The 15897-nt window shown below is 46.6% G+C and overlaps 1 protein-coding gene across 1 annotated transcript in view; it reads left to right on the top strand.

Moving 5' to 3' along the window:
• si:ch211-106h4.4 (MAM and LDL-receptor class A domain-containing protein 2) overlaps positions 1–15897 on the top strand; it is a 47533-nt gene that overhangs the window by 9376 nt on the left and 22260 nt on the right. Inside the window, exons 12-33 of the mRNA XM_031810744.1 lie at positions 1725–1815; positions 5470–5610; positions 5900–6034; positions 6366–6493; positions 6585–6753; positions 7021–7140; positions 9086–9240; positions 9725–9820; positions 10264–10354; positions 10642–10764; positions 11022–11124; positions 11294–11444; positions 11646–11865; positions 12160–12283; positions 12746–12875; positions 12970–13048; positions 13189–13350; positions 13533–13658; positions 14501–14716; positions 14985–15104; positions 15265–15426; positions 15652–15743. Coding sequence (XP_031666604.1) covers positions 1725–1815; positions 5470–5610; positions 5900–6034; positions 6366–6493; positions 6585–6753; positions 7021–7140; positions 9086–9240; positions 9725–9820; positions 10264–10354; positions 10642–10764; positions 11022–11124; positions 11294–11444; positions 11646–11865; positions 12160–12283; positions 12746–12875; positions 12970–13048; positions 13189–13350; positions 13533–13658; positions 14501–14716; positions 14985–15104; positions 15265–15426; positions 15652–15743 — 2934 coding nt within the window. The remainder of the gene's footprint in view (positions 1–1724; positions 1816–5469; positions 5611–5899; positions 6035–6365; positions 6494–6584; positions 6754–7020; positions 7141–9085; positions 9241–9724; positions 9821–10263; positions 10355–10641; positions 10765–11021; positions 11125–11293; positions 11445–11645; positions 11866–12159; positions 12284–12745; positions 12876–12969; positions 13049–13188; positions 13351–13532; positions 13659–14500; positions 14717–14984; positions 15105–15264; positions 15427–15651; positions 15744–15897) is intronic.

Raw genomic sequence — 15897 nt, 5'->3', positions numbered from 1 at the left:
AATCTGTCGTTCTGCCCCCGAACAGACAGTTAACCCACTGTTCCTAGGCCATCATTGAAAATAAGAATTTGTTCTTAACTGATTTGCCTAGTTAAATAAAGGTATAATTTTTTTTATTTTTAAATAGGATTTCTTCATCCAATATGAATAGGAACATTTGATAACACTTCATCAGCACTGCTGTCATTTTGTGCACCCTCAAGACTTCTCACATGCCCTCAGCTCGGCAAGATTCTATTGTCCTGCTGATCGCCCGTCAAGGGTGCGTGGCTTCTTTTGTGTTCCAATTGATTGAATCGATAGGTAAGGCTACCAAACCATATACCACAGGCCTGGTCAATCAGAAAGTTGTCTGGACTCCATAGAGTTGCTGCTTTGTAGTGTATTTACAGTTCACTTTTACTCTGTCCCTTAGTAGCGGGAAAGAAAATGCTTTCTAATTGAGCAACATTTCAAACCATGAACTATCGAACCTATTGTCCAACCCAAATGTTATGATAATCCGTGGTTAAGGTTATACACCACAGTATCTTGAATCATGCATTCCTGCTCGGACATGCTAATTAATTTAAACAATTGATTTATTGAATCATACCATTTTAGTAGTCTATTAGACTTAAGTCATTTGAGTGGGTTTAAGATAAGATCATTAGACTACTCGTGTGTTCTATTGCCTGACCCCGCATGACCAGATTTGTTGGCTTGTGCCGCCAAAAAGTTTCTTTTGAGCCCTGTGGATGGTCTAACAATATCAAATATAATGTGAATTATAGCATTTGAATGCTTTCACACCAGTCCCCAAATTAGAAATAGTCATGTTACTATATTTTAGTTGCAGTTAAAATATGCCCGGGGTGTTAAAATTGAAAGTAATCCAAAAGTAATCGGTTACGTTACTGATTACTTTATTTTTTCATGTTAAAAGTAATCTGCCCCAACACTGACTTACTACACAACTTAATTGAAATCGCATTGACCCCCAACTGTGGTGTTTGCATGTGAAAGCTAAACACACATTTTGGTCGTACATGAATTAACACTAGAAGTAGATCCACACCGATAAAGTGTTTTATCACATGTGAACCGTTAAACATCTGATTGAGCGTCATAAATCATCTTCCAATGAAAAGATAAAGAAAAGAGGAGTCTTGCTTTTCTGCGCTGGAGATAAAACAGCTGGCACGTACATGGTTGAGTTTGTCACAAAGTCCACCATGGTCTGCGATATATAATCTTTGGATAATCTGGAAAAAAAACAGAAATATACCCTCAACATAATCAGATGCGTTTTGTGCAAACAGTCTGGTGAGTGCTGACGTGCAATCTGCAGTCACGTTGTGCACTTCAACCCTTCAGTAGACCACTAAAGGTGTACTAGCACACACAGAGAGTCAGAATGAGAGTACGGGGTGATATCAAGGCATCCTATTGGCACCCTATTCCCTAAATAGTGCACTACTTTTGACCAGAGCCCTACAGTGGTGCACTATATAGGGAATAGAGTTCAATTTCAGACAAACCCTAGATATAGTATGACTTCTACTCTGGAATTCAGCTGAGGAAACCTTCAGCTGAGGACCACTGTTTACTGTACCCTGTAATCTACTTTCCCACTAATTTACACTTATGAAGCATGGACCCTGTACGTATTGTCGTACAATCAAACACAGACCGTTCATAGATAGACTCACTAAGATTACAGCAATGTGTTTCCTGATTGACAGGTCATCTTTGAGGCTGTGGCCGGGGATGGACGGGAGGGGGACATTGCCATTGATGACCTCACCCTTGTTAATGGGCCGTGTCCACCACAAGGTGAGTGTGTCAATAAATCGATGACCAGTGGAATGTTAATGTAAAAAACAAAAAAATACACACAGAAACCAGAAAGGCTCTGAAAGCTATTCTTACTATGTGTGTGTGTTCTTGAGTTCGTGCATGCGTCCATCCATATGTGTGTGCACATATGGCGCCGACAGAGATGGCCGCCTCGCTTCGCGTTCCTAGGAAACTATGCAGTTTTTTGTTTTTTTACGTGTTATTTCTTACACTAGTACCCCAGGTCATCTTAGGTTTCATTACATACAGCCGAGAACTACTGAATATAAGATCAGCGTCAACTCACCATCAGTACGACCAAGAATATGTTTTTCGCGATGCGGATCCTGTGTTCAGCCTTACAACCAGTGTAACGGAGTGGATTACATGCAGCGACCCAAAAAAACGACTCAGAAAAAGAGGGAAACGAAGCGGTCTTCTGGTCAGACTCCGGAGACGGGCACATCGTGCACCACTCCCTAGCATTCTTCTTGCCAATGTCCAGTCTCTTGACAACAAGGTTGATGAAATCCGAGCAAGGGTAGCATTCCAGAGGGACATCAGAGACTGTAACGTTCTCTGCTTCACGGAAACATGGCTAACTGGAGAGACGCAATCCGAAGCGGTGCAGCCAGCGGGTTTCTCGACAGAAACGACAGAAACGAACATCTTTCTGGTAAGAAGAGGGGCGGGGGCGTATGCCTTATGGCCAACGTGACATGCTGTGATGAAAGAAACATACAGGAACTCAAATCCTTCTGTTCACCTGATTTAGAATTCCTCACAATCAAATGTACACCGCATTATCTACCAAGAGAATTCTCTTCGATTATAATCACAGCCGTATATATCCCCCCCCAAGCAGACACATCGATGGCTCTGAACGAACTTTATTTAACTCTCTGCAAACTGGAAACGATTTATCCGGAGGCTGCATTCATTGTAGCTGGGGATTTTAACAAGGCTAATCTGAAAACAAGACTCCCTAAATTTTATCAGCATATCGATTGCGCAACCAGGGGTGGAAAGACCCTGGATCATTGTTACTCTAACTTCCGTGACGCATATAAGGCCCTGCCCCGCCCCCCTTTCGGAAAAGCTGACCACGACTCCATTTTGTTGATCCCTGCCTACAGACAGAAACTAAAATAAGAAGCTCCCACGCTGAGGTCTGTCCAACATGGGTCCGACCAAGCTGACTCCACACTCCAAGACTGCTTCCATCACGTGGACTGGGAGATGTTTCGTATTGCGTCAGATAACAACATTGACGAATACGCTGATTCGGTGTGCGAGTTCATTAGAACGTGCGTTGAAGATGTCGTTCCCATAGCAACGATTAAAACATTCCCTAACAAGAAACCGTGGATTGATGGCAGCATTCGTGTGGAACTGAAGGCGCGAACCACTGCTTTTAATCAGGGCAAAGTGTCTGGTGACATGACTGAATACAAACAGTGCAGCTATTCCCTCCGCAAGGCTATCAAACAAGCTAAGCGCCAGTACAGAGACAAAGTAGAATCTCAATTCAACGGCTCAGACACGAGGCATGTGGCAGGGTCTACAGTCAATCACGGACTACAGGAAGAAACACAGCCCAGTCACGGACCAGGATGTCTTGCTCCCAGGCAGACTAAATAACTTTTTTGCCCGCTTTGAGGACAATACAGTGCCACCGACACGGCCTGCAACGAAAACATGCGGTCTCTCCTTCACTGCAGCCGAAGTGAGTAAGACATTTAGACGTGTTAACCCTCGCAAGGCTGCAGGCCCAGACGGCATCCCCAGCCGCGCCCTCAGAGCATGCGCAGACCAGCTGGCCGGTGTGTTTACGGACATATTCAATCAATCCCTATACCAGTCTGCTGTTCCCACATGCTTCAAGAGGGCCACCATTGTTCCTGTTCCCAAGAAAGCTAAGGTAACTGAGCTAAACAACTACCGCCCCGTAGCACTCACATCCGTCATCATGAAGTGCTTTGAGAGACTAGTCAAGGACCATATCACCTCCACCCTACCAGACACCCTTGACCCACTCCAATTTGCTTACCGCCCAAATAGGTCCACAGACGATGCAATCTCAACCACACTGCACACTGCCCTAACCCATCTGGACAAGAGGAATACCTATGTGAGAATGCTGTTCATCGACTACAGCTCGGCATTCAACACCATAGTACCCTCCAAGCTCGTCATCAAGCTCGAGACCCTGGGTCTCGACCCCGCCCTGTGCAACTGGGTACTGGACTTCCTGACGGGCCGCCCCCAGGTGGTGAGGGTAGGCAACAACATCTCCTCCCCGCTGATCCTCAACACTGGGGCCCCACAAGGGTGCGTTCTGAGCCCTCTCCTGTACTCCCTGTTCACCCACGACTGCGTGGCCATGCACGCCTCCAACTCAATCATCAAGTTTGCGGACGACACAACAGTGGTAGGCTTGATTACCAATAACGACGAGACGGCCTACAGGGAGGAGGTGAGGGCCCTCTGAGTGTGGTGTCAGGAAAATAACCTCACACTCAACGTCAACAAAACTAAGGAGATGATTGTGGACTTCAGGAAACAGCAGAGGGAACACCCCCCCATCCACATCGATGGAACAGTAGTGGAGAGGGTAGCAAGTTTTAAGTTCCTCGGCATACACATCACAGACAAACTGAATTGGTCCACTCACACAGACAGCATCGTGAGGAAGGCGCAGCAGCGCCTCTTCAACCTCAGGAGGCTGAAGAAATTTGGCTTGTCACCAAAAGCACTCACAAACTTCTACAGATGCACAATCGAGAGCATCCTGGCGGGCTGTATCACCGCCTGGTATGGCAACTGCACCGCCCTCAACCGTAAGGCTCTCCAGAGGGTAGTGAGGTCTGCACAACGCATCACCGGGGGCAAACTACCTGCCCTCCAGGACACCTACACCACCCGATGCTACAGGAAGGCCATAAAGATCATCAAGGACATCAACCACCCGAGCCACTGCCTGTTCACCCCGCTGTCATCCAGAAGGCGAGGTCAGTACAGGTGCATCAAAGCTGGGACCGAGAGACTGAAAAACAGCTTCTATCTCAAGGCCATCAGACTGTTAAACAGCCACTAACATTGAGTGGCTACTGCCAACACACTGTCAATGACACTGACTCTACTCCAGCCACTTTAATCATGGGAATTGATGGGAAATGATGTAAATATATCACTAGCCACTTTAAACAATGCTACCTTATATAATGTTACTTACCCTACATTATTCATCTCATATGCATACGTAGATACTGTACTCTATATCATCGACTGCATCCTTATGTAATACATGTATCACTAGCCACTTTAACTACGCCACTTGGTTTACATACTCATCTCATATGTATATACTGTACTTGATATCATCTACTGTATCTTGCCTATGCTGCTCTGTACCATCACTCATTCATATATCCTTATGTACATATTCTTTATCCCCTTACACTGTGTATAAGACAGTAGTTTTTTTGGAATTGTTAGTTAGATTACTTGTTCGTTATTACTGCATTGTCGGAACTAGAAGCACAAGCATTTCGCTACACTCGCATTAACATCTGCTAACCATGTGTATGTGACAAATAAAATTTGATTTGATTTGAAGTCCATCAGTGTGTGTGTGTGTGTGTTCTGCAGGGTTCTGTGACTTTGAGATGGACTACTGTGGCTGGCTGAACAGTCCCCCAGCTGCGTCAGGAGTGGACTGGGAATGGTGGTCAGGGTCCAGTGGAGGACGCTTCTCTCCAACAGTGGACCACACCACCAACTCTGGCCAGGGTAGGCTGACGGTGTGACTGAAGGGGTTTGATCCTAGGTCAATTCTGTCTGTGCCACAAGATCGTATTTGACCGCTGAGCTAAAGTCTTAGCTCAACTTTAGGCTTGGGGAGCTTTTAACAAGTCCTCAAGCCTGTGTGACCAATTGGGTTTGAGCCCTGGTCGGCCCTGTGCCACAAGACAGCGTTAGCCTGCTGAAGTTTATACCCAGGGCACAGCGTTTCCCGCTGTGGTTTTCGTTGTCTAAAGAAAATGGCTTTACTTGTGTTTGTTGTGGCTCTCCTCTCCAGGACACTACATCATCTTCTCGACAGGTGTATTTTCCTCTGGACTGGAGATTACCCAGCTGCAGAGTGAACCTATGGAGGCGGTAGAGAATGCATGTATAGAGTTCTGGTACTTCATGGACATGTGGGGAACCATGGGTAAGTAGCCTAAACTGGCTCTGATATGGCTGTAAATGCTGAAGGATATAATGCAAAACAATAAACCGATCTTGCACGCACAGGAGGTTGGCGGCGGCCTTAATTGGGCTCGTGGTAATGGCTGGAGTGAAGTCAGTGGAATGGTGTCAAATACATCCAACATGGTTTCCAGGTGTTTGATGCCATTCCATTTGCTCCGTTCCGGCCATTATTATGAGTTGTCCTCCCCACAGCAGCCTCATGTGCGTGTAATACCATGCCACTATAGGGCCTACTAGTGTCATACATACCCCCAAAAAAGTGTGCATTTAGTGTTTGCTTCCCTCCCCAGACCAGATGGAGCTGACAGTCTATGTGAACGAGACAGGTGTTCTACGTTCGATATGGAGCAGATTTGGTCAACTCGACCCAATCTGGTATCAGGCCATGGTGGACTACAACGCTACAGGACCACACCAGGTCAGACAACGGTCAACCAATCAGACAGCGGTCAACCAATGTACCAGTGAGCATTCAAGTAGACATTGTTGGACCATGTGTTTTGTTGCAGATCATATTTTCTACCAGGCGCCCCGGCAGGGAAGACGGAGGCATAGCCCTGGATGACATCCACGTTAGGATGAACCTGAGCTGTGCAGAGCTGATCCCAACCACTTCAGCCCCCACCACAGTACCCACCACCCCTCCAGCCACTCCTATGGACTGCACCTTTGAACATGGTGAGGCACAGGGAAGAGGCTTACTAGGAAATACATCAACCTGGTCCCAGATCTGTTTGCCAACCCCTCCTAGTTTAGCCTGAAGTCTCCTGGAATTGCGGAAGAATTCCAAGAAGATTTACTTAGGTCTGATTGGCATTAAGAATGAGTTGCGGGGAGGGTTCAGCTTCATAAAGGAGCACTGTGAAGGAAGCAATAACATACGCCTGTAACAGAGAAGATGGGAAAACTACATGAGATGAAAATGTTCCTGTCTTTCCCCATCAGGCCTGTGTAACTGTGTCCAGGAGACCGACGACGCCTTCGACTGGGTCCACTCCCAAGGCCTGCAGGTGGACCAGCCATGGAATGGACCGCTGTATGACCACACGGTCGGAAATGACAAAGGTACTGTTCTGGACCTGAAGAGCTAGCTACTGTCATGGACATTTTACACAGGGACATTCCAAATAAATGTTTAAATCAATCATTGTTTATTATCAGCATGCTGGATAGATGCATAAAGTACCGGTCTGAAGTGAGCTTCCCCCACGGGGCAGTCCCGTTAGATCTCTTTACAGTGCCTTGCGAAAGTATTCGGCCCCCTTGAACTTTGCGACCTTTTGTCACATTTCAGGCTTCAAACATAAAGATATAAAACTGTATTTTTTTGTGAAGAATCAACAACAAGTGGGACACAATCATGAAGTGGAACGACATTTATTGGATATTTCAAACTTTTTTAACAAATCAAAAACTGAAAAATTGGGCGTGCAAAATTATTCAGCCCCTTTACTTTCAGTGCAGCAAACTCTCTCCAGAAGTTCAGTGAGGATCTCTGAATGATCCAATGTTGACCTAAATGACTAATGATGATAAATACAATCCACCTGTGATAGTCTCAGAGGTCCGTTAAAAGCGCAGAGAGCATCATGAAGAACAAGGAACACACCAGGCAGTTCCGAGATACTGTTGTGAAGAAGTTTAAAGCCGGATTTGGATACAAAAAGATTTCCCAAGCTTTAAATATCCCAAGGAGCACTGTGCAAGCGATAATATTGAAATGGAAGGAGTATCAGACCACTGCAAATCTACCAAGACCTGGCTGTCCCTCTAAACTTTCAGCTCATACAAGGAGAAGACTGATCAGAGATGCAGCCAAGAGGCCCATGATCACTCTGGATGAACTGCAGAGATCTACAGCTGAGGTGGGAGACTCTGTCCATAGGACAACAATCAGTCGTATATTGCAGAAATCTGGCCTTTATGGAAGAGTGGCAAGAAGAAAGCCATTTCTTAAAGATATCCATAAAAAGTGTTGTTTAAAGTTTGCCACAAGCCACCTGGGAGACACACCAAACATGTGGAAGAAGGTGCTCTGGTCAGATGAAACCAAAATTGAACTTTTTGGCAACAATGCAAAATGTTATGTTTGGTGTAAAAGCAACACAGCTCATCACCCTGAACACCCTATCCCCACTGTCAAACATGGTGGTGGCAGCATCATGGTTTGGGCCTGCTTTTCTTCAGCAGGGACAGGGAAGATGGTTACAATTGATGGGAAGATGGATGGAGCCAAATACAGGACCATTCTGGAAGAAAACCTGATGGAGTCTGCAAAAGACCTGAGACTGGGACGGAGATTTGTCTTCCAACAAGACAATGATCCAAAACATAAAACAAAATCTACAATGGAATGGTTCAAAAATAAACATATCCAGGTGTTAGAATGGCCAAGTCAAAGTCCAGACCTGAATCCAATCGAGAATCTGTTCACAAATGCTCTCCATCCAACCTCACTGAGCTCGAGCTGTTTTGCAAGGAGGAATGGGAAAAAAAATCAGTCTCTCGATGTGCAAAACTGATAGAGACATACCCCAAGCGACTTACAGCTGTAATCGCAGCAAAAGGTGGCGCTACAAAGTATTAACTTAAGGGGGCTGAATAATTTTGCACGCCCAATTTTTCAGTTTTTGATTTGTTAAAAAAGTTTGAAATATCCAATAAAAGTCGTTCCACTTCATGATTGTGTCCCACTTGTTGATTCTTCACAAAAAAATACAGTTTTATATCTTTATGTTTGAAGCCTGAAATGTGGCAAAAGGTCGCAAAGTTCAAGGGGGCCGAATACTTTCGCAAGGCACTGTATATACTGGTTACACGTTACATAGGCATAGTTCATAGGGTTGGTTCCGTCATGCGTCTGTCACCGTCTCCTACATATTCTGGCCGTTCTGCCAGATGGTCCAAAGGAGGGGGTCATGTCGCCTTGTGCATCTGCCACAAGTTTCACTCAAAGTGGCGAAGACTGTCGTTTAAAAAATGGCTGCTTTGTGTCCTGTGTGTGTGACAGGGTTTTACCTGATGGTGAATATGTCTGGTAGCGTGGACGGTGAGACCGCGGTCGTCTCTGTTCCTCTTACGTTCCAAACCACGGACCTCTGTGTTGGCTTCTGGTATTACATGTTGGGACCATCTGTGTCCACCCTGGACCTCTTAGTGCAGACGGTATGTACAGTAGACAGCTACTACAGTATGGGCTGCTTTCCCAGACACAGACTCAACCGGGTCTTGGACTGAGAAGTACTTTCAATTCAGAATCCAAATTGAGCTTGTTTTTTAATCCGGGGCTAGGCTTAATCTCCTGTCCTGGCCGTATATTTTTTTACACAGATGTTTTATAAGGAGTTTTACAACTCTGGGCCTTAGTTACGTTATAATAAACATACAGAATTCCCTGATGACTGCAATTGCCCAAATCATTGTCAATATATGTTTTAGTGGCGAGGGGGTTTAGAGTAACAGCCTTCTACAGTTGGTTGAACTGACGGTTGAACAAGTGCCTTTCATCACCAAGCTTTTATGTTATTGTCCTCTAACTTGCACATAACTACCTTCTCAACTAATAGTTCTGTTTTTTTCAATGCGTCACCTATAAGAGTACTGTAACATTTAGTATTACATGGAACTATAATCATTCTCTTCATGGTAGAAAACATCAAGAACTGTGGTGTGGACTCGCCAAGGCAGCCAGGATTCAGAGTGGATGAATGCACAGGTTCAACTCGGCATAGTAGACACACAGGAGGTATGCGCGCGCACACACACACACACACACACACACACACACACACACACACACACACACACACACACACACACACACACACACACACACACACACACAACTGATGCAAGCAGTGAATTATATATATTTTTAAACTGATAAAAATACACCTTATTGAACATCGGGGACTGTGAAGTAACACAAACATAGGCACAGACACATGCATACACACACACACACGATAACATACACACACGTGCACATGGATTTTGTACTGTAGATATGTGGTAGTGGTGGAGTAGGGGCCCGAGGGCACACAGTGTGTTGTGAAATCTGTGAATGTATTGTAATGTTTTGAAAATTGTATAAACTGCCTTCATTTTGCTGGACCCCAGGAAGAGTAGCTGCTGCCTTGGCTAATGGGGATCCATAATAAATGCACGTATGTATGATCTGTGGTCTAGGTTCAGTTCTCTGGAAGCAGGAATACCTCTGGCAGTGGGTTTATAGCCATCGATGATGTCACAGTCAAGGAAGGGGCCTGCAAAGATCAACGTAAGAGATGCGTTCATAATGGCTCTATAAACACACTGCCCTGTGAAGCATTTTTTTAACACTGAAAGTGTATATAATTGTTGTTATTATATTGCCACTAATGCACATAGTATAACCTATATCGATCATATCACTTACTAGAGTTCCATTTCATTCTGTGGGGTTACACCAAATGAAACACATCATGTAGGCAATATATTTCCTCACTGATTTGAGACTATGAGGATATTCTAAATCGCGAGAGGATGGGGAAGTATCAGGGGGTAATAAGTGTTTGCTTCATACAGATCCGTGTGGATTTGAGGTAGACTCCTGGTGTGACTTTGAGGTAGACGTGAGTCACAAGGGGCGCTGGGGCCGTTTGAGAGGCAGGAAGGACCGACTGGACCACACCTACAGAACTGAGAATGGTGAGTGCTATTATGGCCCAATATCCTTGTGTTTGGGAAGGGTGATAGAAAAGGAAGGGATACATCTATTTTTTTTTTAACCTTATCTAACCAGGAAGTCCCACCTGGCCGTCAGGAAGCAGGTCAAACAGTAGTCATTCATGGCATTGTTTGGCTGAGAATTTAGCTGGTGCAAAAGCGGGATTTGAGCACCCGTTAAAGTGCTGCGTAAATCCAATCTATTATAATGGCAAATATTGATTGTCTGTGTCCTGTAGGTTTCTATCTGACTGTGTTGAAACGGAACTCTGAGGAGATCGAGGTGGCTCAGTTGCTTTCTTCAGAGCTAAGCTCTACCACAGGGATGTGTGTTCGTTTCTGGTGAGCTCAGTCCCTCGCTGTTACCTTACTCTCCTCCCAACTCACCTCTCCTCACCTTTCTTTTCCCCTCTCACCCCTTAGCCTCGTTTCTCACCTCACTCTCCTACTAAAAACCTCACCCCACAATCTTCTCATTTCACCGCCCTGATCTCTCACTCCTCGCCTCTAGGTACTGGCTGCCTGCTGGCTCCACTGACCGTCTGTCAGTGCATGTCCTGAGGAGCGAGGAGCAGGGCTTGGCTCTGTGGCAGCGTTCTGGAGCTCCCTCTACAGGCTGGGAGGTGGCAGAACTCACTGTGTCCGCCCCTAACACCTTTAAGGTTAGCTCCGCTAGCTAGCTACCGCAACACTGTACGCATTCTAATTGGCTGTGATACCAGCCATTCCTATGACCAGGTATCCTCATTGGAAAGTGGAATGGCGAGTGACTGATGGATATCTTTCCACTTTCTTCTGACTTCTGACTTCACACGCCCACAAACCTCCCATCCCCTCACCCCACACACCACACACACTCTCAGGTGGTTTTCAGAGCAGAGCACGCGCCGGGCTCTGATTGGACGGTGCAGATTGATGATGTGTCTATGAGGGAAGGAGCCTGTACTCCCACGGGCAGCTGTGACTTTGAGTCTGGCCAGTGTACCTGGGTCAACGAGGTCCAGACAAGCGGACACGACTGGGTACAGGCAGACGGACGCTTCCATGGCCCAGACACTGACCACACCAGTCAGACACCAGAGGGTGAGAGCTTGGACCACAGGCACCGCAGGCAGTTACAAAGAGAAACATGTCGATCGATCCAGGTCAACTAGTTGAAAATCATGCTAGAATAGGATTCCCTTCCAATTAGACCTGTGAAAGAGAAGATGCTCTCAGTCACAGAGATTGTACACACATCGTTTTAGTAGCTTAATGTGGTGCAGTCAGACATCAAAGCCCATCTTCCTGTGCATCAGATATTCAAGCTGAAATGATAGTTGCTGCCTTATGATGATGACTGATGTATACCTATATTGTGATCTGTTCTCCTATCAGGGAGGTTTTTGCTGAGCCCGGCCCTGCCACAGAACCAGAGCAGTCGGGCCGTGGTGGTCTCCGAGTGGATCCAGTCTCAGGCTGAAGCCACCTGCCTTACCATCTGGTACCACATGAATGGCAGGTCAGAGCTTAGACTTACTGGGACTTGACTTTTCTTAGAGGGGAAGTTATTTTGTGTGGTGTCCGGTACATTAAAACCACATATGACAAGTTACATACATTCAAAAACAAGACATACACACCCCCCCCTCTGGTTGGAGTAATTTACGTATTAGTAATTTAGCAGACACTTATCGAGAAGCAGTTTAAGGTTAAGTGCCTTGCTCAAGGGCACATCAACAGATGTTTTTTTCTTCATCTAGTCGGCTCGGGGTTTCGAACCAGCGACTTTTTGGTTACTGGCCCAACGCTCTTAACCACTAGGCTACCTGCCACCTTTATGGAACATTACTATTGTAATGACCTGTATATGAACTACTACTATTGGGATAGCAGGCTCTATATTGGTAAAGTGTGGTAGGAGTCAACATTTCTCTAATAGAATAATTATCGGCCCTCCCTTTATGTGTTCCTTATTGTGTAGTGAGTCTGGGGCCCTGCGCGTGTTTGAGCGCTCTGGTCCAACAAAACAAAAGTTACTGTTTGAGACCCAGTCTGGGGGATCCAACTGGACCCGTTTTTCTGGCTCTGTGGAGAAGTCCGGCCCATTCCAGGTACAGTGACTGAGTGACTGGTTTAACGCTTTGTAAGCAGCTCACACACTGGTCCTGCTCATCTGAGTGTACTTTCTAACCCCTGTCTGTCTAGGTGCTGATAGACGCAGAATCTGGAGACCGTGGATTTATTGCTGTTGATGACATCATTGTAACGCCAGGGCTTTGTCCAGGTACAGTACAAACCATGGGGCTTTATAGCTATAGTTGTAGACTGTCCCTGTCCTCTGTCGGCCCTTGTCCCCTACACCTGTTTCGGGCCCCCCATACCCTATTCCATGTCCTTCCATCCCACGTTCACCTGTCCCGACAGACAATGGGACCAGCGGCGACTTTGTGGGGTGCTCCTTTGAGAACGGCACCTGTGATTGGGCGGATGTCAGTGTGGGACAGTTTACCTGGCAGCGGGGCAGGAATGGCACTACCACGGAAAACACTGGCCCGTCACTAGACCACACCTTGGGCACTGAGCTGGGTAAGACACACACACACATACACACATACATACATCCATACATACATACACACATACACACACACACATACACACATACATACACACATACATACACACACACATACATACATACATTTAAGACACACACCACCCTTGTAGTTCTACTTGAACTCCCCTCTGTTTGCCCTGTATTCCTCCAGGCTGGTACATGGCGGTGGAGTCTAGCCGTGGGGATGTGAACAGCTTTGCAGCGCTGCAGAGTCCCACCATGAAGCAGGCCAGTGCTGTGTGCTTGCTGGAGTTCTACTACCACATGTATGGAACAGGTAAGATGCTCCAACACATCTGCACGCGTGCGTAACAAGTGCTGTGTGTTTGTGCGTGCTTGCACGTACGGGTAACTGCCCAAATAAAGGGAACACCAACATAAAGTGTTTTGATAGTGTAATGGGCCACCGCGAGTCACCAGAACAGCTTCCATACATTGCTATAGATTCTACAAGTGTCTGGAACTCCATATACATTTCATCCTTTGGTGTTTTGTTGTTGGTGGTGGAAAACGGTGTCTCAGGCAGGGCGCTCCAGGATCTCCCTTAAGGGTTCAACTGGGTTGAGCTCTGGTGACTGAGACGGCCATGGCGTAGGATTGACATCGTTGTCATGCTCATCAAACCATTCAGGGACCCCTCGTGCTCGGTGGATGGGGAGCATTGTCGTCCTATAGGAACATAGCCACGGTGGCCAAAATAATGGCCTGCCCAGCATGATGGGCTGTTAATTGCTTAATTAGCTCAGGAGCTACACCTGTGTGGAAGCACCTTATTTCAATATACTTTTTACCTGTATGTGCACGTTTTGCGTTTATGCGTGTTTATAAGGGCCGGGATGATACCAGTATCGTGATACTCGTTAGTATCGTGGCAAGGAAACAAAACACAAAGCGGATTTAACTTCTTCAGGAAAACAGACCTAATGTTGGAAACAAACATCATTATGTTGTCACCCAGAGTCACATTTATTTATTTTCCAAGCTATAGCACACAATGTTTTACATACAGCAGGTTTTTAAAGGACCAAAGAGTTTGGTCTGCTAATGGTTACATTTTTGGTACGTGCCGTCGTAGTGTTTAGGGGTGTGTGTATTGTGTGTGTGCTTGCGTTGATGCAGGTGTAGGGGAACTCCGTGTGCATCTTCAGGAGGGTTCCAGGACCACTCCTCTGTGGTGGCGGTCGGGGGACCAGGGGGACGCGTGGCGTCGGGGGGAGGTGATCGTGGGTCGTACCCCCCATGTGTTCACCCTGTTCTTCCAGGCGACCAGGACCTTCAGTCAGCTAGGGGACATCGCCATCGACGACATCCTCTTCCTCAACTGTAGTCTGCCTGGTGAGCAACAAACACACAAAGTGACTGTAGACAGGGGTTGTGGTACTTGTGTTGCAGAGGAAGGGAAACTATTACACTGTAAAATACAATGGCAATATCCTAAGTGGTCAATTGCATTTAGGGGAATATAGTATAGCAAAACATAGCATAGTACTACCTGTCTATTACAGGAGCTACAGTATATAGATTGAATCTCACTTTGCTCCAGTGCTGATTTTAAAGCAGGTTGAGTGAGTCTTTGCTGAACTCTGTTTTCGCTCCCCCTCAGAGCCCCAGGACTCCTGTCCAGCTGGAGTGTTCACCTGCTCTAACCGTGTGTGTGTGGCGCAGAGCCGAGTGTGTGACTACACCGATGACTGTGGGGATGGGACTGACGAGGCCGACTGTGGTGAGTGAGAAGGACCGTTTTGTACGCAGGAAAACCTTGGTTCACACTTTTAACAAGGACCTGGAGTTTTTCCTGGCCAGGTCACATAATAATAACAAAGTGCTCTAATCGGGTTGGTTGTATCCTGAGTGTTCCCTTTCCTCTGTCCGCGTGTATCCAGAGAAGCAGGGTTACGAAGGGCACTGCAGCTTCGAGCAGGGCCTGTGCTCCTGGGAGGAGAGTGAGGTGGACACCCCCGGGGCTGACTGGACCTTCCAGAAGGGAGAGAGCGCCTGGCCTCAACACGGGCCGCCGAGGGACCACACCAAAAACAACGGAGCAGGTAGGTCCACTCGGTGCACTTCGAGACAGATTATAGTGTGTGGATCGGGGAGTTCAAGAATTGCCCTCTGGCCATCCCCGTGGTCTTTCGTCACAGACTTATAGAGTAGCAACGCTCCTGAGAGATTTACTTCAGTGTGCTGAGATTACCGTCCCCCCACTACTGTCGGTGGTGTCGATACAGGCCGGTTCTTTGTGATAGAACGAGGTTGTCTTTATGTTTCAGGGCACTATGTGATTCCCGGGAGCCACCTGACTGAGAAGGGCCAGACATCAGAGCTGCTTTCCAGCACTCTGCTACCCAGCTCTAACTGCACCGTGAGTCGCTCTACGTTCACAACCACTCTGTCAATCGCTATCTATATGGTTCACAATGAACATGAATGTTACACCAGCACATAGAGTTGGCTAGAGGGTGCACTTGCCAACAGCAGTGCCGAAGCCTCCTCAAGCTAGTCTGTAGTTCTCTCAG

Source organism: Oncorhynchus kisutch, linkage group LG30, assembly GCF_002021735.2.
Source record: "Oncorhynchus kisutch isolate 150728-3 linkage group LG30, Okis_V2, whole genome shotgun sequence".
NCBI lineage: Eukaryota > Metazoa > Chordata > Actinopteri > Salmoniformes > Salmonidae > Oncorhynchus > Oncorhynchus kisutch.
The sequence above is the reverse complement of the archived record's forward strand: the minus strand, read 5'-3'. Positions and strand labels throughout refer to the sequence as shown.